The sequence below is a fragment of the Adiantum capillus-veneris genome, chromosome 10, assembly GCF_014529385.1.
Source record: "Adiantum capillus-veneris isolate H3 chromosome 10, ASM1452938v2, whole genome shotgun sequence".
NCBI classification, from domain to species: domain Eukaryota; kingdom Viridiplantae; phylum Streptophyta; class Polypodiopsida; order Polypodiales; family Pteridaceae; genus Adiantum; species Adiantum capillus-veneris.
The window spans coordinates 163,450,407-163,475,506 of NC_140940.1; the positions used below are offsets into that span (position 1 = coordinate 163,450,407).

At 43.7% G+C, this 25,100-nt stretch overlaps 1 protein-coding gene across 2 annotated transcripts in view; it reads left to right on the forward strand.

The window, feature by feature from the left end:
- The window catches only part of DEG7 (DegP protease 7), a 182,703-nt gene that overhangs the window by 109,595 nt on the left and 48,008 nt on the right, over nt 1–25,100 (forward strand). For both annotated transcript variants that reach the window (XM_086522337.1, XM_086522338.1), the window contains exons 13-21: nt 1,913–1,962; nt 2,064–2,229; nt 20,914–21,429; nt 21,510–21,692; nt 21,792–21,897; nt 21,979–22,149; nt 22,241–22,320; nt 22,401–22,628; nt 23,098–23,310. In XM_086522337.1, coding sequence (XP_086378463.1) covers nt 1,913–1,962; nt 2,064–2,229; nt 20,914–21,429; nt 21,510–21,692; nt 21,792–21,897; nt 21,979–22,149; nt 22,241–22,320; nt 22,401–22,628; nt 23,098–23,310 — 1,713 coding nt within the window. The remainder of the gene's footprint in view (nt 1–1,912; nt 1,963–2,063; nt 2,230–20,913; nt 21,430–21,509; nt 21,693–21,791; nt 21,898–21,978; nt 22,150–22,240; nt 22,321–22,400; nt 22,629–23,097; nt 23,311–25,100) is intronic.

Below are 25,100 nucleotides of genomic sequence, written 5' to 3' on the forward strand. Positions count from 1 at the left end.
ATAAAAGCCTGTTCAATTGCACGTTGCCTAGTCCTGTTTTTTTTGGAAAGTGACTCTTGGAACAGCAATGTGCATAATGCATCAAACTTGACAACTTCAGGATTTCCTTGGGTCATAAGTCTCCAAGTACTAGCAAAAGTCTAGTAGGAATCTGGTAAGGCATCAAGAACAGTCTGCACAAGGGAATTATTTGAAATGACTTCACCTGCAGAAATAAGCTGCTCATTGATATCCTTGACACTAGCAAGGAAAGTGTCCATATCATCTTCCTCATGCATAATCTTCGACTCCAGCTCTTTACGCAGCAAAGCAATTTTAGCCTCATTGCGGCTTGCATAAAGACCTGCTAAAATATCCCAAGCCTGTTTTGCAGATTTTGCTGAACGGATGTGAGGAACAATGGTGTGCTTCACAGACAACGCAATCAATGCATGAGCCTGCGCATCCTTAACATCCCAACGAGCTTGTTCTGCCGTAGGCAAAACAACTCTAACAGCTGCAATCCTTGCAGCAAGACCTGCAACATCCTCAACATCGCCTACATCCTCAGAACCAGGACGTACATCAATGCCCTGCACAATGTTCCAGACACCCTTTGACACAAGAACATGTTGCATCATATAAGCCCACATAGGGTAGTTGTCCCCATCCAACCTGTCCTCAGCAGCAAACATCTTGAACTTTTCTGTGTTGTTGTTGTCAGCCATGGTGAATGCTGTACCTGATGTGAAAACTGCCCGAAAATAGGAGAAACGGAGCGGGAACAACCTGTGCTATATAGCACAAACCGTAGAAGACTATAAGGCACCTGTTATGCAGAAAACGGCACTGATAGAAATTCTGCACAAAATGACGAAAGAGCCTGTGCAGTACTGCCTGTAGTGGAAACGGAGGCCGAAATGAGCCCAAATCAAAATTCTGAGTCGACATGCGAACGCTCACCGAATCTCACTGAAATCGGAGAAAGTGAGCAGGCGTGTACTGGCGCAGCTGGTGACTAAGCCCGGGAGGACGTGACCTGCTCTGATACCAATTGTTGGAATTAGGGTTGCAGAGAAACACACACAGCTTGGAGAAGACGAAGGAAGCTCAAGGCACACAATAGAGAGTGTGTTTCTTAGTATGCAATGGAAAAGATAGATAGCCCTAGAGTGATGGGCGTATATACAATGCTCGGGGGAAAAGATAGATAGCCCTAGAGTGATGGGCGTATATACAATGCTCGGGGGAAAAAACCTCCTAAAGAGGGAAAAAATGCCCCGGCGGTCCTAGTGTGTTCACACACATCACTACCACATGTATATGGTAACATTACGTGAGATCTGTGCTGCAGGGATTGCCTTTTACATTCATGGAGCGTTTTTGTGCATTAGAGGTTACTGTTAATGCACTTCTAGGAGTCTGGCTAGATCAGGAATGTGTGTTTCATAAAACTTTATAGGTTTTCAGCTAGTAGGGGGGGTTGTGCACTTGGTGTCACGATTGGGACAAGAATCTAGCACAGCTATTGAGATATTTCAGCCTTTAAACATAGGCGGAATATTAGGCACACACTCTTCTTGAGAAGGATACAAGAGAGAGTGTTCTACAAACATTAGACAAGTGGAGTAATACATGAGAGTATTATGCACTACATAGCATCTCTGCTGTTGGTGCTTGTGCACATCTTTGCAATTAGAAGGAGACATGCTACTTAGTAAGAATGCTAACCTCAGCTGAATGCTCATGTTTATGTCTCTGGCATAGAGTAGGTGGCCTCATTTAGTTGCTCTGGATGGAAATATTAATTGCTGTGTCATCATGAGTTCTATGCAGTCCTGGAGGGAAAATTTTACGTTGCTGTGCTATCACGAGTTTTATTTATGAGATTCTGTTTTCAGTCCTCAGTAATTCTCATGTTTTTGTTGTTTAGGCCCGAAATTTTCGTTTTGAATGTGGCCTTGTATATGTTGCCGAACCTGGGTAAGATTTTCACAAAAATGTTTGTTGATGTTTGTCATATCTTTCTTTGCCAAGGATATTAACAGAAAGGAAAGTTTAGAGATCCTGTTCTTTACCAACAGGTATATGCTGTCAAGGGCAGGGGTTCCCAGGCATGCTATTATCAAAAAGCTTGCAGGGGAGGAGGTTTCTAATGTGGAAGGATTTCTTTCAATCCTGCTGAAACTGTCTAAAGGAGCCCGTGTACCTTTAGAATATAATACTTATACCGATCGTTACAGGAGCAAGGTACCGACTTTAAGTACGCAAATTTTATTGGACCTGTTATGTTTCCCGTGATTAGTCTATTCACTGCAGTAAATTGTTTTTTACAATTTTTTATTTATTAATCTACGATATCAGTCAATGCTTTCACAATTTTTTATTTATTAATCTACGATTATCAGTCAATTTTTTATTTATTAATCTACGATTATCAGTCAATGCTTTCACATTTTTACGGGGTACAGTTCATGGGCTGTGCCATATGGAAGTTTCTAAAGTCTACGCATGTCTATGGTCTTCTTTTGTTTGGTTTTTTTCTTCGTTTTTTTTTTTGGGAGAGGGGGGGGGGGGGGGGGTTTATCTAGGGGATGTACAAACCTCGTCCTACTCCTCGAGCTGCTATACATGTAAAATGTTCTTCTACACACACATTTCTAGTATTGGTTCATCAGCAGTAAAAGGACAAAACCTTGTCCTTTGGAAGGATGGTGGTCATACTTTTTCTGGCGGATGAAGCTACTAAGGCTATGGAATAGAAATGTTCATGGTTGGATTCAACAACACATGCTCTCCTTCGTAGTAGCTAGCTGTAATTAATATCCTTGAGGTGAGAAACTCAGGGGCTGGCCATTGACAAGTAATGGGACAACTGAAACTTGTCTAGGCTCTCCAATAGGTCAAAGAGTTTACAAACGACGAACCACGGTTGCCTTCAATCAAATGCCACCTTGTCTGTTATGTCATATACTCTGAGCAATGAAGCAATGAAGAGTTATTGAGACCTTTGTAAAAATCCTCTCCTTTTGAGCATCACACGTATGCTCTGAGGCCTCTCAAATGAAAAAAGCCAATCATGGCCTTAAAGGATGAAAGCTGCACTTTTGACACTTGACTGGAACTTTTATTTTCATCCGAGAAATACTTTGTGTCCATTTATGAATGGGACTTACTATTTGAGAGCCTGCTAATGCTCTTGAACTCTTAGAAGGGTTCATGTTGTGAGAATAAAAAAGCTCTTTGCTGAGAATTTCTGTTCAGTCCTTAACTGAGGGCTACATGCATAGTCACAAGGAATCTCCGTTTCGGGGCCTTTTGGATCAGAAACTCCGTTTTCAAAGTTCCCCTTTCTTGCTTCCTTTATGCCGTTTCTTCAGGAAATTCAAAAGGTTGCATTCAAAAGATTACTATAAAAAGATGTTGCTAAACCATTCCATTGAAACGAGCAAGCTATTTTCGTCTTGAATTGCCTTGCCGGTCTTGTTCCCATTTCCTGTTTCTTGTGCCTATGGCTACATAGGGTTTCAAACTTTGAAGTCCCTCAGTCTTTTTGATTAAAGATGTAGATATCAAATAGAAAGTTAATTTTTTGTTCAGTGAAGAGGCAGAGTTGTATCTAAGCATACCATACACCTACAGTGAAGGGGCAGTGTTGTATCTAAGCCTACCATACTGTAACTTTCAGATGTCAGCTATTCCGCCGAAGTGTTTTGGAAGTGCTCCCTTTGTCTTCTTTGCTATCAAAGAGGGGTTTACATAGTCCAACTCTCCTCTAAGTGTCTAAAACCAACCCGGTAAGACTGTTCGCCGTTTGGAGACACTTGGAAGAGTAATGCAGGAGCTACACTCAACAGGTGGTGAAATTCAAGAACCTTTAAACTTCAAAGTACCAAACTTGGAATACCTTTAGAGAGATAGATGTTCAATTGTTCAGTAGATCAAATACAAGTGCAGTCGCGCTCGTGTGTGTGTGTGTGTGTGTGTGTGTGTGTGTGTGCAGCGCTGCTGCGTGGGCAGCTCGTGCTCAGGTCTGTTCGCGTCGCCTGCAGCTGTAGGTTTTCAGCAGTAGTATTTCATTTTGGGGACTGCTGTCCCTGGTTTTGCTGTGCGTGAGCGAGGGTGCAAGTGTGTTGGGTGAGTGTGTGTGTGTATCCGCTGCAGTTGAATTTCAATAGGGCGCAGCAGCTTCTGCCAGCCCAGCACTCAGGTGTGTCTGCGCTGGTGTGGGTGTCTCTGCAGTAGTAGCCCTCAACACAGCAGTCCGTCACTTGATCAGTCAACCTTCGGTGCTCGGGTGCAGCTTCCATCCCAGGCCACACACACACACACACACACACACACACACACACACACTGTACGGACAGCATGACACGTGGCAGCAGTACGGAATTCCGCAAAACTCACTGGCAGGCTGACATGGCAGGTTGTACGGATTTCCGCTTTTCACGCTGGTTGCTGATGTGGCAGGGCTGTATGGATTGCCGCAATTTGCGCTGATGCTTTTTTGGCAATTTTTGAAGACCAGTTGCTTTGGGACAGTTTGCTTTTGAGTTTAACTGCTTTTGGCATCCCTTTTAAGAATAAAAGGAGCCCAAGGGTCTCACTCTTTAGAGCATCTGGGCGCAGAGTATGAGAGCCAAGGACCCGCGGGAGTTCTACTTTGATCGAGCATTAATATAAAAGAAATACCGAAAGGGGCGCCAGTCTTTGGGGCCAATCTCTCTGGTCACGGAACTAAGCCGGGCCGTGTCGACTCGTATTTTAAGTGATTCTCTCATTTGTCATGTCGGATTCTCGACTTGGGGTGCCCAAGACTGTGAGAGTGGTATCAGGCATCATGCGTGTGCTTTTCTCAAAGCATATCGGTCCTTTCAAACATCAGAGAGGCCACTTGGGCACTTTGGAATTTGATATTAAAGAATCTTCGGGTCCTGACCTTGGACTTCTTAGCCACTCCCACCCTTACTTCATCGCGCATGGGGCGCGCTCCTGTCTTCGTCGCTTTGTTCTACAGGGCATAAGCTATAAAGAACTCCAAATTACACATGGGTTTAAACGTCGAATCTCGCAAGAATCGGACGAACCCTCATGATACTTCTGAAACAAGAGGCGGTACTGAAAATTGAATGGATTAGTAGATCATGAATACGGGCCACCTCGGCCTACGCAGCATCAGCTAAAGGAGATGCAACGTCAACAAGAGGTTGATGAGTGTGCAAAGCAGATGCTCAAATTTGCAAAGGATTCTCAATATGCCAAATTTTTGATGCGGCACCTGATTGACAAGGTGTGTACTCATTGAAAGAAAGTTATCAATTCCCCAATCAAGTGATGATTTTATAGCATTGACAACTCCCGAACGAACCTACTAACGAATCATGAATTTTGAATCACGATCGATTCAATGGAATTGTCGTGAGTGCATCAAGAGTTCATGCGGGATGAGATGGCCACACAACTAGAACTCAACGTGATAACGAATCATGAACTTTGAATCACGACTGATTCAATGGAATTGTCGTAAGTGCACGAAGAGTTCCTGCGGGATGAGATAGCCACACAACTAGAACTGAATGGTTGAACCAATCTGTTCAGTATGAACTTAGTGATGGATTGGGATCCCCCAAAATGATTACTCGCACATGACAGTGCTTGAGGCGAATGATTACTCACACACGACAGTGCTTGAGGCGAATCATTACTCTCACACGACACTGCTTGAGACAAATGACTACTTGTCACCAGCGTGTGACTACTATCTATCCTTTTTGTTGATTTCTTTCTTATTATCTATTTACTTTCACTTTTTGGAAACACCCCTCGGGAAATCTAACTGCCCTGCATTGCATAGCTAGTGTGGAACTGTCCAGAGGGAGTCCAGGCCTCAGGGCAAGAGAGCACTAAGGTTGGACAAGGACTATGGTTAGCCAAAGTGGGGTCATTGACTAGCCAAAGTGGAATCCTTTGCTACAGAGGCTACATTTCAGTTCTGGATGTGGCCGCAGTGTACAAAGAGGGTCGGATGACCTAGTAAGATACAATGGCAGTATCTCCTAAAATTTAGGGAATTGCTATTTTGGGACCTGAAAATGTGTTTGCGTCATTACCTCTGGAATGATAAGGGGAACATTTTCTTACTCTGCCGTGAAGTCAACTGGGCAACCGGTTGGGAGATTTTTAGGCGGCAACCCCGAAACGGGAAAATGCTTGTAAATGTGCCAAGTGGCACAGTTTGGTGCACTTTCCTCATGCAACAAGAAGCGGCGCTGAATTTAGAGAAGGAACACTCAGTTTTCAGCCTTTGTCACAGGTTAAGAGCTATGGAGTGCTTGCTTTCCCTCTTATGCACAATGCGGTACCAGGAGTGATGCCCTGCACGCTACGCACTGCCCTCTCTCTCCCCTTTGGCAGTATGTTAAGCCCCTCTAGTGGGCTCTTCATTTGATCAATGTACAGTTGTGTGGGTTCATGCGCGATTGCCGAGGCAAGAGCCTCTTGCACAGGTACTGGATTAGCTAGCGGCTAATCCCCCCGTAGGTACAGGTGAATTCGGAGAGGTTTCACGCTAGAAATCTCGTTCGATTCAAAGGGCAAGTAGCCCTACAGGTGCGGGAGCTTGAGGACTTGCTAAGGATGCGACCGGCACGCGAAACGAAGCCCGAAACAGTAAATTACAGCCTGCTGTGTATTTTTGCAGGTTTAGGGTTTTGGCCCTAAACGGACCCTAATACCCCCAGGAGGTTCGGGGACGCAAGGGGACCGTTGTACGGGCGATCTGGCGCATTTTCAGGGCTGAAAACAGAGAATTCAGCGTGCTGCAGATTCTTGCGAGGTTTTGCAAAGTGCCCGTATGCGTCGGGAAAGTTATTTAATGCGTGGGAATACTGGCCGTGAAGGGTTCTAGTGCAGTTATGTTGCCGAAATCAGGTCAGAACAATCAAAATTCAGCCAAGGTTGTGCGGGGCAGCTTGGAAAGAACCAAAGCGTTTTTCCCTCTTTTGAACAATAAAGAAATACCGAAAGGGGCGCCTAAGTTAAGGGCCAATCTGGTGTCGGTCTTCTCATACAGGTGCATTCTAGCATCTGTATCCCATTCCCCTCTCTTGTGTCACTATGGCGCAGGTGTAATAGACGACTAATAATGGGTGAAAGCTAAATCAAGGTTTGAAGTAAAGTCTACCGTCCTTTTTGGATCGAACATGCCGGTTTCAGATGACGTGGCAGGCTGCACGGATTTTCATAAATTATGTTGACAGGTTTTGGCATTGCTTTTGGGACCAGCTTTTGAGTTTTGAAGTCTTTTCACTGTAACTGCTTTTTAGGGCAAGGGCCTATAAATATGAGGTTAGGGCTCATTCTCTGGCATGCTTCCGGGAGAAGGTACAGAGTCTCGAGTATCGGCTTGTACTGTGTTGATGCAATATAAAGAAATACCGAAAGGGGTGCCAAGGTTTGGGGCGAATACTCTCTGGGGTGGAATCTCCCCACTCTGTGTTGCGTGTCGTCTCTCTCTCTCTCTCTCTCTCTCTCTCTCTCTCTCTCTCTCTCTCTGTCAATTCAGTTGTTATTGAAGTGCTAAAAGTATGTTCAGTCTGTTCTTTTCTATTGGCACGTGGTGCCTGTCTTGTGACAGTGGTATCAGAGCATCAGGCGTGTACTTTTCTGAAAGCATACCGGTCCTACAAAAGAGCAGACAGAGCTATTGGAATTTTATTTGAGGTATCTTTGGCCTCCGACCCCAGACTTATTAGCCACTCCCACCCTTACTTCATCGCGTATCGGGCGCGCTCCGTCTTCATCGCTCTGTCTTACAGGGCATAAGCCATAAAGAACCCAAGACTTGGAATTCATGGATTCAGCATAATATTTGCAGTTTCGGCTAAACAAACTTCATGGCATTCTTTCGCGGCATCCTCAATAGAATCTTTTGATGTTGCAAAGTTTTCAACAATTTTTGAACTACATGTTACCCCCTCTGATGCCCCAGGTGGTACTTCCTCCTCTGGCAACAGAAAGTCAAGAGCTTCTAACTGGCAAACTTCTCAGCCGTCTATTCCGATCGGGGGAGTCTTCAAGAATATGGTGCAACCATTTGACCTTGATCCAGTGCAACCGCCTTTGCCATCGCCATTGCCTCCACCGCCACCACAACCACCGCCACCAGGCTACAATGGTTGGAGCCCATATGGATACCCTTGTTATCCATACCTGGGATATGCGCCTGACCAACCCAAAGATTTCAAAGATGGCCGCACGGCAGTCAAATTTTTCACTTTTTCTAGGATGAAAGATCGCAAGAAAGCATTGCAGTTGCTATAGCAATTCGACAACATCTATGCTTTAGGGAACTATACAGAAGAATCCAAGATTTCTCGAGCAGGGGGATTTCTTAAAGATAATGCTATGCAATGGTGGAGTTCAATCGTGACACAACCGCATGCTCCAAGGACGTGGCAAGCTTTCAAGATAGTTTTTGCACAAAGTTACATGACTCCTATGTTTGAAGTCGAGATTTTGGCAGTGGGGCAACCTGAAAATGCTTGCCACCGAAACCATGGACGAATATAACCAAAGGTTTCTCAACGTGTACCTTCCGGTGTCCTTTAGATCTGTTCCCTTGGAGGCCCAGTGCGAGCGGTACACCATTGGACTACCATCACCATTGCAGGAATATTGTCTAACCAAGCAAGTCTCTACCATGCAAGAACTTATGGACCATGTCGCGGTTGGCTACAAACCGATGAAGGGAAAGCTAGAGTTTACCACAGTAGAATTTTCGGCTGCTAACCACAACTCTCAGCAATAACGAACAAATTCTCGAGAGTCTCGTGGAAATCAACCGCAAAGGCCTCGTTTGATGCCTCTGTTGGGTTAAATGCCTAAATAACCCCTTTTTGTACATTTTTATATATTGAACCTGGACACATTTTTTAAAGGTCACTTATAATAAAAGTGGGAAAACCCAAAACTCACTTATTGAGTTTTCCGCAAAAACGTGAGCCCTCTCTCTTTTGCTAGAGCTTCCTCTCTTGTTGGCCTTCGCCTCCCCTCTCTGCACACACACTACACTTCCTCGTGTGCTCTTTCACTTGCACACACCGCCGCACGCTCATCAACTGGTATCAGAGCTCCGATTAGGGTTTTCCCCAAACCTGCAAACGCTGAATTTCAGCCAAGAAGGTCAACTTTCACGTGAGATTTTGCAATTTCGTCACCAAAGGACTCGTTCTTAGACACTAGAGAGCTCCTGGCAACTAAAATTGACCTAAAACAGGTTGAAATTAGGTCAAAAACAGGAAATTATAGGTTATGATAGCAAAATACAGGTTTTGCAAATGATGTATTAAAGTGTGGGAATACTTTTGCTAAGCCCCGCTACCCGAAAACACTGAAATTGCCGAAAAACAAGCCGTGAAACAGGTGTTTTAAGCAAATTTGAGATTTGCGCAGGTTTATGCAAGTGTTTTTTATGGTGCGATTACATTGGGGAAAGTGTAAATTGATGCACTCTACGCACATTTGACAAATTTTGTCGATGTATGACCATTTGTGGCTCAATTTCATGCAATTTTGATGCTATAAATTGGGGCTTTTGCGCTTACATGCTTCTAAAAGTTGTGTATTAGCCTTATGTATGTCTTCTGAGGCTCAAAACAACTAAATTTGTTGTTTCGAGCACAAATTCGCTCGCTGAAATTTCATGCGCATAAATTTCAGAAATTGAATTTTGTGCCCAAATCGACCAATTTTGCCCCAAATTGCTCTTGTGACCATTTGGAGCTGTAGTGCACATCTCTGTGAGGCTATACTCCGATTTTTGCGCATTTTGCCCAAAAATTCAACGTATTATCCCTCTTATTTCGTGCAAGTATGGCCTCATCTTCTTCGGATGTGAAGAACCTCTTCGAGATTAGGAGGTTCGATGGTACAGGTTTTGATCTTTGGAAAGACAGGATTCAAGGAATCCTATTTCTTAAGGATTGAGAAGGGGCACTTGACCATGTGAAGCCACAGAATATGACGGATGAAGCATGGGCTAGCATGAACAAGAAGGCCGTTACATACATTAAAATGGCCATGACCGATGAGACCGTCATTGATGTGAAAGGTCTCATGACTGCTTTTGATGTGTGGGAGAAGTTGAAGGGAATGTATTAAAATACAACGCCTATCAACCAGGTACACTTGATGCGAAAACTTGTTTACATGCAACTAGATGAGTCCAAGAGCACGACAGAGCACTTGTCATTATTTGCAGGTACTTTGTCGCAGTTACATGATTCTGGCTTGCCCCCTTTTGATGATAAGCTGAAAGCTATCTACTTGCTTATGACCTTACCTGAGTCATGGGAAACTTTGGTGGTTTCGTTGTCCAATAACCCCAATTTGACCTTTGATGGTATTAGGGGTTCTATCTTGAATGAAGAAATCAGGAGGAAAGCAAGTGGAGAGGGAGGTAGCTTTGCCAACATGGTTAGAGGCAGGACAGAAAAGAAGAATGCTTATGCACAAAGGAGTAAGAGTAAGAGTAAAGAAAGGGGAAATGCAAGCAAAGGCAAGGGTGATGTGACTTGCTATCAATGTGGTAGGAAAGGTCACAAGAACCCAGATTGCAGGTACTATAAAGCTGAGTTAGAAAGGAAAAAGAATGGTGGAGACAAAAAGAAAGAGAAGACGGAAGTCAAGGCAGACGCAAAGGATAGCTCAAAGGACAAAGAGAAGGCCAATGTGGCTTCTAGTGTCGTGATTGAGGAGCTGTCAAACGTAGAGGACATCTTGTGTGTCACTTTGTCAAATGATGATGCTTATGACTATGATGCCTCTCTTAATATTTCATTCACAGGACATGCAGTCTTGCAGATCACCAAGAGTGATCTTATCGATGCTTTTTTGATTGTCAATGATGCATTGTCCCAAGCTTGGATTGTTGATTCCGGTGCTTCATTTCATGTGACTCCTATCAAGGAGTGTTTCTCTACTTTTGATGCAGGCAAGCGAAGCCATGTATACTTTGGAAACAATCATGCATGTTCCATTGAGGTTATTGGCACTGTGCATCTCTCCATAGATGGCACAAATGAGCTTGTCTTGCAAGATGTTCGATATGTGCCGGGGATCAAGAAGAGTTTGCTTTCTGTGGTCAGATGGATATGCATGGTTACAGCATCTTGTTTGGCTCAAGGTTGATTGTAAAGGGCACAAAGAAAGGGACACTTTACTGCATGCATGGAAAGGCCGTGTTGGGCAAGTTTATTGCATTGGCTGAAATTAACTCTCACATGGAGTTGTGGCACAAGAGGCTTGGCCATATGAGCCAAAAGGGCCTTTCTAAGCTTTGTACTTTGAACAAGCTTGATGCTAAAGGCACAAAGCTTGACTTTTGTAATGAATGTCAATATGGCAAGGAAGTAAAGCGTTCTTATTACTCTGGTGTCTCTCGTAAATCTTGTGTGCTTGATCTTGTACATTCTGATGTATGTAGCATGCCTACTAAGTCTATGGGTGGTGCATGTTATTTTGTCTCCTTTGTTGATGATCATTCTAGGAAAATTTGGGTTTATTTGCTTAAGTCTAAGGATGAAGCCTTTGCTGCGTTTAAGAGATTTCATGCATTTGTGACCACCCAAACAGGTAGAAAGCTAAAATGCTTGCGTACAGACAATGGGGGGGAGTACACAAGTGCTGAATTTAACAAGTTTTGTAAAAATTTGGGCATTAAGAGAGAGCTTACTGTGCGATACAGCCCCTCTTCTAATGGTGTGGCTGAAAGATTCAATAGGACACTTTGTGAGAGGGTGAGATGCATGCTGTTCACAGCTAATCTCTCTCATGGATTCTGGGGAGAAGCTTTGAAAACTGCAGTGCATATATGCAATCGATCCTCTCACATGTCTTTAAAAGGTGACATCCTTGAAGAGGTTTGGTCTGGCATGCCTGCTTCATATGATCACTTACGCATTTTTGGTTGCGAAGCTTTTGTGCATGTTAGATCTGAGTTGAGGAGTAAACTAGATGCGAAGTCCATTAAAGGCCTCTTCATGAGATATGGTGAAGAAGGCGAAATGGGCTACAGGATTTGGTTACCTCAGCTTAAAAGGGTTGTACACAGCCGAGATGTTGTTTTTAATGAGGCAAGGCTGCTTCAAAACAATTGTGCCTCAAAGCATGACCATAAAAGGGTGAAATTTCAGCACGACCAGCCACCTGTTAGGCCTATTTTTGACCCTCAGGATGCACCACAAATGACTGAAAATGTAGATGATCCAGTGGTGTTTGAGCCAGATGATGTTGGACAGCAAATTGAGGCTCCTGAAGGGCACTTGCAGCCAAGAAACAATGCTGAAAATGGTGCTGAAAATGATGTAAAGCAACCCATTGTTGATGATTTTGTAGTGTCACCTGATGTGAACCCATTGCCAGATAATGTGGATCATTTGGTGAGGCGGTCTACTCGTCAAAGACGGCGTAAGTCGATATGACCCCTCTTTGCATTACATTATGTTGACAGATGAGGGAGAGCCTCCTACGTATAAAGAGGCAAAGACATGTGAGCACAGTGACAAGTGGGAGCTTGCTATGCAGGAAGAGATTAAAGCTTTGCATGCTAATCATACTTGGGATTTGGTTGAATTGCCCAAAGGAAGGAAGGCTATTCCTAACAAATGGGTGTATAAAATCAAAACTGTTGATGCAAAACCCAAGTATAAGGCAAGGCTTGTGGCAAAGGGATATGTTCAAACCAAGGGCACAGACTTTCAGGAAGTGTTCTCTCCTGTTGTGAAGATGACCACTTTGCGTGTATTGTTTGCCATTGTGGCTGCCCTTGATTTAGAAATGGACCAAATGGATGTACATACCGCTTTCTTGCATGGTGATGTGGAAGAAGAGCTTTACATGAAGCAACCCGAGGGTTTTGTCATCCCTGGCAAGGAACATTTGGTATGTATGCTCAATAGAAGCTTGTATGGGCTGAAACAATCATGTAGACAGTGGTACAAGAAGCTTGACCGCTTCATGCTTAAACATGGTTACAAAAGAAGCCATGCAGACCATTGTTTGTATACCAAACGTGATGAGGATGGCAGCCCGATCATTCTTGTGCTCTATGTAGACGATATGTTGATAGCTGCAAAGAAAAGAAGCACTGTAGATGCTCTTAAAGGGCAGCTGAAATCTGCGTTTTCAATGAAAGACCTTGGGGCAGCTGAACATATACTTGGAGTGCGTGTTACACGGCAAAGAGACAAGTGCCTATTGTATTTGTCGCAAGAAAAGCACATTGAAAAGGTGCTGGACAGATTTAACATGGTTGAAGCAAAGCCTCTTGGTGTTTAATTACAACCATATGTTAAAATCTCCAAGGATGATTGTACAAAGTCAAAGGAAGAAGCCAGTGACATGCAAAGTGTACCTTATTCTTCAGCTTGTGGTTCACTTATGTATGCTATGGTTGCTACTAGGCCTGACATAGCCCATGCAGTGGGAGTTGTGAGCCGGTTTATAGCTAATCGAGGCAGGTTGCATTGGGATGCAGTGAAGTCCATTATGAGGTACTTGAAAGGGACTAAAAACAAATGCCTTTGCTATGGTAAAGGACCAATGGAGTTGAAGGGATTTTGTGACTCTGACATGGCTGGTGATGTGGATACACGGAAGTCCACAAGTGGCTATGTATTTACTCTTGCGGGAGGTGCTGTTTCATGGTGTTCTAGATTGCAAAAGATTGTTGCATTGTCTACGACAGAGGCTGAATATATTTCAGCCACTGAGGCTTCCAAAGAAGCTATTTGGTTAGCACGTCTATGCAGTGAGTTTGGCTTGCCTGCCAAGGCACCTATGCTTGGTTGTGATAGCCAGAGTGCTATATGTCTGGCAAAGAACGCCATGTTTCATGCATGCACAAAGCATATTGATGTGCGGTATCACTTCATACGAGAAGTGCTTGAGGATGGCCTTATTACATTGGTTAAGGTCCATACATCACAAAATCCAGCCGATGCTCTCACTAAGTGCTTACCCAAAGCACAACATCATCAATGCATAGAGATGGTGGGAGTCACGTAGCTTAAAGGCGCCATTTATGCCTTTTAAGTGGGAGGTTGTTGGGTTAAAGGCCTAAATAACCCCTTTTTATACATTTTTATACTTTGTCCAGGTTCAATATGAACCTGGACACATTTTTTAAAGGTCACTTGTAATAAAAGTGGGAAAACCCAAAACTCACTTATTGAGTTTTCCCCAGAAACGTGAGCCCTCTCTCTTCTGCTAGCGCTTCCTCTCCTGCTCGCCTTCTCCTCCCCTCTCTGCACACACACTGCACTTCCTCGTGTGCTCTTTCACTTGCACACACCACCGCGCGCTCATCAGCCTCAACAACGAGACATCTTGTACAAGAAGGCCGATGCTTTGGATGCTCTTAAACAAAGCATAATCATTTGAATTGTCCCAAATGCACTGATAGACCAGAGGAGCCGACGCCCGCACCAACGGTCGACAAACCCCAGCGCCACCTCTTGCTAAGAGAGCTAGACCCGCTATTGGACTAGTTCCTGATATTTATGGCATACACCTTGATAGTACAAATGAATTGTGTCGAGCATATGGCAAAGTCAATGGCTTCAAAGCCCTTATTGTCTTTGATCCCGGAGCTACAAAGAACTTCATCCATTCATAATTTTTAAAGCAGATGCACTTTGATTATGATGGAGAGGGTGGAGAAATTGAATCTGAGCTAGCCACGGGGCAAACTCAGAAAGTAGTACCGCTCATTGGTGCTCTTCCAATGACTATTCAAGATTATCATGGAAAAGTTGACTACTCTCTAGGTTCGGAACCGAACCAACACTGTGATGCAGAAGGACAAGCGAGTCATCCTCAAAGTTCGACTGTCCAAACAAAACTCTCTCTATTTGTTTTTCTTTATAGCTAGAAAGTATTGTTTGAAAATTTGTTTGAAATGGAAAGTATCTGTTTTGAACTTGTTTTGGTGCCGATTTGAGATGTTTCACTCTGGTTTTAATACTGGTTTCAATGATTGGTGATTTTACTCCCAAGTGGAGTAGTGAGAAATGATGATTGAAAAGTGTTGTTTTAGACTCCCGGCCCGGACCTGGATGGTTATGCGGGCAAGTCCGACATGGTTCCCTCCACCATTGGGGAGAAGCAGGGTTGTCCCCTATCTCCGACTCTCTTTGGAGTATATGTAGATGAGTTTTCAGATTATGTACATGCAGAGGGTGATAGAGGTGCCTAGCTTGCAGTGACATGGATTCCGTTGCTATTATATGTTGATGATATTGTGCTCATCTCACATTCTCCAGAGGGGTGCAACGTCATTTGGATGCATTGCATGTATTTGCCCGGGATAGTGGATTGTCTGTGAACCTTGGTAAGACCAAGCTAATGGTGTTTAACACCACGGCGCAATGGGTAAGGAGGTCCGCCCCCACTTTTACATATGGTCGAGAGACTGTGGAATATGTAGATACATACACTTATCTTGGGGTGGTTTTCAGTGGTTGAGTATTTCCCTGATGCGTGCAGCAGATACACGATTGACCAGAGCCTATGCAACATTGGGGAGACTTGAGAGGATATGTTCGGAGGTTCCGTTTCAGGAACCTCGGACAAAGCTTTGGCTCTTTGACACTTTGGTCACTTCGGCCATGCTGTACGGAGTGGAGATATGGGGCCCCTCAGTTGATCATCATAACAAAGCTGGCAGTACTGATGGATGGAGATCTATGGAGAAGCCCTTGGTGTCTATGATTTCTTGGATGATTAGGGCCAAGGCCTCAGTACCACATGACATTATTAGGGCACTCACTTGATCAGTTTCATTTATGCATAGCACTTGGGCTCTCCCTAGAGACAGATATGCTTGATTAGCACTAGAGTCTTTGCGACAGCTGGCATTGCAAGGAGATAGATCATGTTCGTATGCAGAGATGGTATCTTGGTTTCAGTTACATGGCTTTAGTATGGATCGGCTACCCCCATTTCAGTACTTTGGATCCTCTCCATCTCCCTCACTAGGGTAGAGATTGCCATGCTTATCAGATAGGACTTGATTCAGTTGGATACGAAGAGGACATGGATACAACCTACACATGAGCTAGGTACCAAGATGACTTTCTATAGAGAGCATCTTCTCCAACTCACAGAGGATGGTTTTGTGATGAGACCAGGATACATGGACACTCATCTATCCCACGGGATATGATGTGCTATTGGTTAGATACGCACATCCTCACATCAGCTAGAGATCGAGACAGGCAGATTTAGAGGAGTATTCAGTGAGTCCAGCATTTGTCAGGTGTGCCAGATAGAGCCAGAGACAGAGCTACATTACATATGTCACTGCCCAGTATACTATGAAATACGAGGCCGCTTTCACTGTCTATTCAGAGAGGGTTTTGGGCCACTCTCTAGAGTCATGAGATACCAGGATGAGAGATGCCTCGGATTATACTTACTGGAGATTCGCGAACACAGAGAGGATCTCTTGAAGAGGGGCACAACGAGAGAGATCCAGCAACCGCGGAAAATTACAGATTTCTTTCAGTCACAGACAGAGGAGTCCGAGCAGCCTCAACAGCATAACAACACCAGAGGCATACTGCTTGATCGGGCGATAGAGTTGGGACGGTCCCGTCGCCCACGGATGAGGGGCCCTCTCGACATCGACGCAGATTGCGAGAGAGGATCCATAACATACTAGCGCGACATAGGAGCCGCCCTGACAGCGTGCCTACCTGGGAGGACATTGAATCGCTATAGCCTTTTGGATATTGATGTATATGTATATGATGCCTCGACTGTCAGAGAGTCCATTGTATCAACTCACCCTTTGTATTCCCTTTGTATCAGCTTTCACCCCACCCCTACCCACTATTTTCTTTTTAGTTCTTTGTACTTTTTGTACCCAGACTTGCTATTAGATTCACCACATGTAACCGTTTGGTCTCATAGGTCATTTTGGCCTTTTGAAGACGTTAATATTACATTTCATTTCATTCTCTCTCTCTCTCTCTCTCTCTCTCTCTCTCTCTCTCTCTCTCTCTCTCTCTCTCTCTCTCTCTCTGTTATAGCAGGATCTATATGAGCTGTTCTTGAGTCAGGATTCACGTGAGGCATGGCGGCTCTTTCAGGAGCACTCCCCCCCCCCCCGCCATCACTTCTACAGAGGACTGGGGCCAGTACGCATCCTCTTTGTACACAGTTCCTGAGCAGCCCCCCCTTCTCGACCCCCCCCCCCGATCCATGCCCACACACAGGTGCTTTTTTCACCGCCGCAGAGATGGTGAGGAAGGCCATTGACAGGATGAGGACTGAGAGAGCTTACGATCATGATGGTTTAGTGGCTGAGCATTTCACACATGCCAGAGATCTACTAGCAGAGCTTCTAGCAGTGATGTTTAACCGCGCCATGTGTGAGGGCTTCCCTGATACTTGGAGCCTATCTACTATTGTACCTATCTTCAAGTCGGGAGACCCTATGGAGCCTAGGAATTATCGCACTATCATGATTGGACACACATTGGCACGGTTGTACGCATCCATTCTTGAGTAGCAGCTGAGTAGATGGGCAGAGACGGAGGGGATACGCACAGCCAGGCAGGCAGGGTTCAGGAGGGGTTTTTCTACTCTTGACCATATCTTGACACTCAGAGCCATCATTGAGGAGGGTAGATCGCGTGGGAAACAGATCTATTGTAGCTTTCTGGATTTCCGCAAAGCTTTTGACATAGTGCCTAGAGCTAGATTGATGCGCAGATTACAGTAGATGGGAGTACCCATAGAGCTCATTTGGGGGGTCATGGCATTATACAGGTCAGTAGTGGGGCAGGTACGCACCTCAGAGGGTCTATCCACCCCGATTCACTCCACTATTGGGGTGAAGCAGGGCTGCCCGCTCTCTCCTACTCTATTTGGTATGTATGTGGATGAGGTTTTTGACTACATTGAGAGAGATGGTGATAGAGGTGCACATATGGCAGGGACATGGATTCCATTATTGTTATATGCTGATGATATTGTGTTGATCTCCGACTCTCCGGAGGGGATGCAACGTCACTTGGATGCTTTGAATAGGTTTGCTCAGGAAAGTGGTTTGTCCGTCAACCTTGGTAAAACCAAGGTCATGGTATTTAATACCACCCCACAGTGGATCAGGAGGTCAGCACCAGCATTCACATACGGCCAGGCGACTGTGGAGTATACAGATGCGTACACTTACCTCGGAGTGGTTTTTAGTGGGCCAACATTTTCATTGAGGAGGGCAGCAGAGACTAGACTGACCAGAGCCCATGCAGCATTGGGGAGATTGGAAATGATGTGTTTGCAGGTTCAGTTTCAGGAGCCTAGGACGAAGCTCTGGCTCTTTGACACTCTGGTGGCTTCTGCATTACTTTATGGAGCTGAGATCTGGGGACCTTCATTAGATCATCACGGGAGGACAGGCCGTAGTGATGGATGGGGGGACATGGAGAAGCCTCTGGTCTCTATGATCTCGCGGCTCATTAGAGTCAAGGCCTCAGTACCACGTGCTATTGTTTGAGCAGAGCTAGCTGCCCCCCCACTAGTGGTTGAGGCACGACTGCGAAGGACTACACAGCATCGATGGAGGCTGCATCAAAGGATTTGGATCACTTTGGCTCGACATGCACGACGCCCGGTCAGACTACTGACCATGGAGGAGATTGATGAGATCCGCCAGCGACCGATGCTGGATGTCTTGTGATCTAGCTATCCCAGCTAGCTGCTGTTCACACCTAGTAGTTTAGGATTCCATAGTATTTTATTGTGACATTTGTCATTTCATTTTTGTTATTGTTGTCATCTTGTTACTCTGACTCTGACTTTGTATCAGATCCACCACATTGTAACTTTTTGGTCTCATAGGTCACTTTGGCCTTTTGAAGACGTTAATATAACATTTCATTTCATTTTTCTCTCTCTCGTGATCTAGCTATCCCAGCTAGCTGCTTAGTTCACACCTAGCAGTTTATTTTAAGATTCCATAGTATTTTATTTTTTCATTCTGTCATTTTGTCATCTTGTTACTCTGACTTTGTATCAGATTCACCACATTGTAACTTTCTGGTCTCATAGGTCACTTTGGCCTTTTGAAGATGTTAATATAACATTTCATTTCTCTCTCTCTCTCTCTCTCTCTCTCTCTCTCTCTCTCTCTCTCTCTCTCTCTCTCCGATGAGACATTTCATTTGACCCACCACCACCCGCTTCCTCCATCTCGTTTCAATTCCGGATCAGCTTCAGATTCATTTCCTTAGTGTTTTAGTGTTAATAGTGTTTTTTGTCTTAGTTCTTTGTACTTTCCGTACTCTGACATGGTATCAGATTCACCAATTGTAACTTTTTGGTCTCAGAACTCTCCTCGTTGGCTAGATCATTAAGGTCTCTTGGGATAGTTTCCTACGACGTTAAAACTCTCTTCTTCTCGGGTGTGTGTGTGGGTGTGTGTGTGTGCGTGCTAATAAAAAGAGGAAAATAGTATAACCTTTCTATCACCCAAGTGTGGTAGATTGGTTATGCCATTTCCCTCTTGAATAACAGGTCTTGAGTTCAACTCTCCTCGTCGGCTAGATCTTTCAGGTCTCTTGGGATAGTTTCCTACGACGTTAAAACTCTCTTCTTCTTGGGTGTGTGTGTGCTAATAGAAAGAGGAAAATGGTATAACCTTTCTATCACCCAAGTGTGGTAGATTGGTTATGCCATTTCCCTCTTGAATAACAGGTCTTGGGTTCAACTCTCCTCGTTGGATAGATCTTTTAGGTCTCTTGGGATAGTTTCCTACGACGTTAAAACTCTCTTCTTCTTCTTCTTCTTCTTCTTCTCTCTCTTCGAGTTCAGTGATTTTGCAATTTCTATTGCTATGTGTCATTGATTTCTCGCTTGGATTGCCCAAGCATGTAACATTTGCAATGCAATAGAATGGAAGAACGGGTGCCTTCTCTACAGAATTGAACATAGAAATGTGGATATAGAGGGAAAAAGAGTGGAGAAGGTGAGAGATTAGGGTTTCTTTTGTGGAGGGTGAGAGAGAGGGTTAACCGTTAAGTATTTGGACATAGGGTAGGAGATGAAGGGTTGGGGAGGGAGGAGGTAGGGATAGAGGGTTAGGGTTCTATGTTTAGGGTGCTCTCGGCGGCACTACTCTATTGTACTCTTAAGAGCTTTTTTCTTTGCTATATGATGGATGGAGAGTTAGGGTTTTGGATTCGGGTAGGAGGGGAAGGGTTGGAAGGGAGGAGGGTTCTTGCTTTCTGAATGGAGCAAAATTGAATCTATTTAGAATCTGCTTGCCAGAAAATAACCCCCTAATAGCATGTGTCATCAAGACTTAGAAGGTTTGCTAGAAGATATGGCAATAGTTACAAACAATACTCCCATGTTCAAGAAGGATGGGTATTTCTATCATAGCATTTGTAACAAAACGGGAAGTGCAAATCAGTTTGAAAAGCTCATATATGTGGAAAATTACAATATGATGATAGAGAACAGACCATTGAGACGACAGTGCAACATCTACATTGATGGGAAAGTTCTTTTTAGAAGCACATAGACCAAGGGAGAAAGCCAACAGGGTCTTCCCCATCGCGAATTGTTTCCTTCTCAGAGAGAGGAAGAAACTTCTTTATAACCTGAGAGCAAGGCTAACTTGTACACAGAGTGGGTTTGAAACTTTTACTGCTTATAAAGTTGCTGATTAAACGGTTGCAGAAGCAATACTTACTTTATTCAAGCTTGGGGCTTTAGGTTATTGCAAACATCCTTTCTTTAATGGTTATTGTTTTCGTTGTGAACAATGAGCATTAGATTGTGTAAGTACTCTCCATATGTGTGCATTGCATATCATTATTCATTGATATTCATACTTTTTTACCTTTGGTTTTTGTGTATTTGCAGTCAGTGCTAGTTACCATGGATAGGCATGAATGGTATGCTATGCCTCAGTGGTACAAACGCAACGATGCTTATGGAGTATGGAAAATAGAGCCTGCAGTTCAAATTGAGAATTCACCGAGTGCTCCTTTGGATTCAGCAAAGGTAATTACCCAGCCAAATCGTATCGCTGAAGGAGAGAATGAAGCCTTCATTACAGATTCTCCCGTTGGTTCGGACAGCAAAGACAGAGAATCTGGATCAATAGATACGGGAAGCTTGGAAGCCCTTGCTCTTGAAAGTGATCAACTTGGTGTAGATACCCTGAAAAGAGGTGAATGCAAGAGAAGGCGTGTTTTAGATAAGAATGCTGAACAAAGCATTGTGATGTCAGATTGCAAGGGCGAACCAATGGAGCCCACACTCACTGGCAATCTTCCTGACAACCGTGGTGAAGGTGTTAATGATGTGGCACTTAGCACAGGATCTGGAGCTTCGGTTGCAGAAAATATTCTTGAAGCCTCATTCGCCATGTTTGAGGTGCTTTTACTGGTCTCTGTGATTTCAATGTTTCTAACATCTCAACAAATTTCACAAATTTAGAAAAATCATAATTCCAGGTTCATATACCGCCTTCAACAATGCTTGATGGTGTTCAAACACAACATTCTTTAGGAACAGGCATTGTGGTTCACCATTCTGAGAACTTAGGGCTTGTGGCAGTGGATAGGAATACAGTTGCAATAGCTGTTTCTGATGTCATGCTATCCTTTGCTGCTTATCCAGTGGAGATCCCTGCTGAGGTACGCTTTTGAAATGAAATTGTTCTGCAATCTTTGAGTCAAACAACTACTCCTTGAGGTTTTCAGATGACTTTTGGCAATTAACATGTCTTAAATCAGGTAGTGTTCCTTCATCCTGTTCATAATTATGCTCTTGTTGCATATAATCCGGAATCTCTAGGAAGTGCCGGGGTAGCTGCTATTCGTGCTGCGGTCCTCCTTTCAGGTTAGATTTCAAGCGAATGAATAGACTGGTCGATGCCATGTGCAAACCTGAAAGGTAACTTTTTGTCCTTTTTTATCATAGAGCCTCCAATACAAAGAGGTGAATCTGTTCACTTGGCTGGGCTAAGCAGAAGTTTGCAAGTGATATTGAGAAAATCCATAGTCACTGATCCAGGGGCAGCCTTGAACATTGGTTACACCGAGTACCCAAGATATCGTGCAATGAACATGGAAGTTATAGAGTTAGATACAGGTGAATTTCTTGTGCTGCACTTCTGCTATTTATTGCTTGCATAGACTAGTCTTACTTATACATTCACAAGATCCACTGACGTTGATAACAGACTTTGGACATTCTTTTTCTGGAGTTCTTTCGGACGAATTTGGCAGGGTTAAAGCATTGTGGGCGAGGTTCTCAACTCAGGTTACTGTCTGAGATTGAATCTTACTATTCCGCACCTGTAGGCTGTAGCTTTTTGGATTAAGGTTCTTTGCATCTATTAGGTTAAATATGGTGACACCCCAGCTGAAGACATGCAATTTACTCGCGGCATTCCTATTCATGCCATTTGTGAAGTCCTTGATAAGATACTCAAGGGAAACTCAGGACCATCTCTGCTAATAAATGGTACAAAAAGGAACATGCCCACCGTACGTGTTTTGGAGGCGGAGTTGTATCCTACTCTTCTCTCAAAGGCACGCAGCTTCGGTCTGAGTGACAGCTGGGTCCAGGTATTTTTCTTCCTTTTCTTCTGCCCATGATTGCTTGCTCCTATTACAATGTTTGGTTGCAAACCCACTTTTTTATTGGAATTGAGCTTGTTGGAATCATGAAGTTGGTTGTCATGGTTGACAATAAATCTCTTATGGGTCAAAACCGTTTGAGCATGCAAGCTATGCACCACTAATAGAGTGGTAGTATCGTGGGTAGAGGTCAGTTTATGCATGTAGCCTTTGATGACATACTGAACACTTACCTGCTTTTGGCCATTATTGATGATGCCAGAGCTGTTTTTCAAGCGATGTAGGCTATATTATGCTTATTAAGTTTCAACAAGACTTGATTTCTCTTTTCAGTTCAAAGATATGTTCCTTAGCAGAGCTAATTTGTGAGTGGATTGGTTCACTTGGATATTGTTAGAAAAATTGGATTCCTCCATTTACTTTTTATTCTCTGATGTTACTTCATAATTTGTTTAAGGCTTTGGCGAAAAAGGATCCAGTGCGAAGGCAAGTTTTGAGGGTAAAGGGTTGCTTAGCTGGATCTAAAGCAGAAAAAGTACTTGAACAAGGTGATATGCTGCTAGCCATTGATGGGCATCCAATTACTTGCTTCCAAGATGTTGACTATGCGTGCAACCTGATGACTGAAAATGACAACAATGGCCGACTCAAGCTTACAGTTTTTCGGCAGGTAAAGGAGATGATAGAGAGTTTGATGCAGTTCTGTAAAATTTTGATAACAATTGTTTTGATAACCACCAGTATATACTGTTTGAATTATTTATCTCCTTTTGCATCAATGAACAATTAGATTCTTGCCATGGCTCCATTCTAGCACATGTTAATGTGATGTTTGGGCTGATTGTCTGGACAATTTTGCAAAACTTATGTACGAGTTGGACATAGCCTTTCAACAGCTTTCTTCACAGGAGCATAGTTCGTAGAGAGAATACACCTCCTAAGTCCATACACACATTGTAAGTGCGTCAAACTGCCAAAGAAAACACCCTCTGAAAGCAAGAAAAGATAATTTAAGTTCTTGCCTTTGAGTTTTTCAGAGATTGTGCTCTCTCTTTTCTGTTATGAATTTAGAAAATGGCCTTGATTCTATAAGCAAATTGTAATTTAAACCAAACACAAGAGAGTAACTACAAGAGTCACATGAGACACGGTGCTTCTCTAGGAGATGGCTGGGCCCTAAGGGGCCCGTGGTAGTATTTCTTTAGTTATTGATCAAACAAACACAGTACATCTCCTCTCTGCAAGGAGAGGTCACTTTCATGAGATTCCATGGATCTTCTAGAATTCTGCAGGTCTGTTTTCTTAGAAGAAATTGATCTCTTTTCACAACAACGAAAGGAAATCGTTTTGGATGCAAAGATGAGCTAGACTCCATCGATATCATATACCATTGATCCTTGATATGGGGACCCCTTGTAATTATGAAAACTCACTATGGCTAACACAAAGCAAGTTGGATTAAAGACATGGCACAACAGGGTGAATGTGCTGGATATACTATGGGGCCATGTACATCTGGTACAATCCAACACCGAATTGATGTACCAGTACTAACAAACATCTAGATGAGTTTGATGTGAAATGTCATCAGGGTATGATTCCTAGTTGTGACATCTGGATGACTCCAATGCGAAATGTTGCACGAAGATGTGGTTTCTATTTGTTATGTGGAATCTGTGCCACTATAGGCAAGAGAACTATGTGGCAGCATATATGCAGATGCATTGTACATTGCAATTACTGTTTAGGGATTTGCCATTCTGGATGCTTATAGCAGTAAGCTTCTTACACAACAACTTGTTTTTGGCAACCATGAGTTATAAGTGGCCATAGTGCCAATTACAAAAGAGACAGAGTTTGTTGGTGGATTCTGTGAGTACAGTGAGCTGTTGTAACTTCTTGAAGCATCAATAAAAGGGTTCCTACCTTAGGGGGCACTACTACTGGGAGGGGAACTCGGCCCCTCTTTTGTACAGTTGTATGTCTTACAGGGCAGGGCCCGAAAGCTTTGACTTTTTTCCAGTGGATGCAAAGTGACGGCATCTCTCCAAATGCAATTACCTATGCGAAATGCGAATTATGAATTCCAATATTGGTTTCAAGTCTATGTGGTTCAATACGACTTGTCAAGTTGTGCTAGCTGTTACAGCTTCCTAAGGATTGCCAAAATAGTTTCCCCCCCCCTCCCCCCCCCCCCCCCCCCACACACAACACACACACACACACACACACACACACAAAAAAAGAAAAAAAAAACCCTCTCCTCTCGGCTTCTTTTTCTCCTCTTTTTACTTATGGATGTCCCCTGTTTGAATTTCCTACCCTTGGTCCCCTACTTGTCGCACACATGTCATTGTGGTCAATGCCTTGATAGGTTTCCCATAATGTATACTTAGCTTTACTTATTTCTGTAGTGGGATGAGTCATGAAGTTTGATATCACAATACATGTAAACTATTA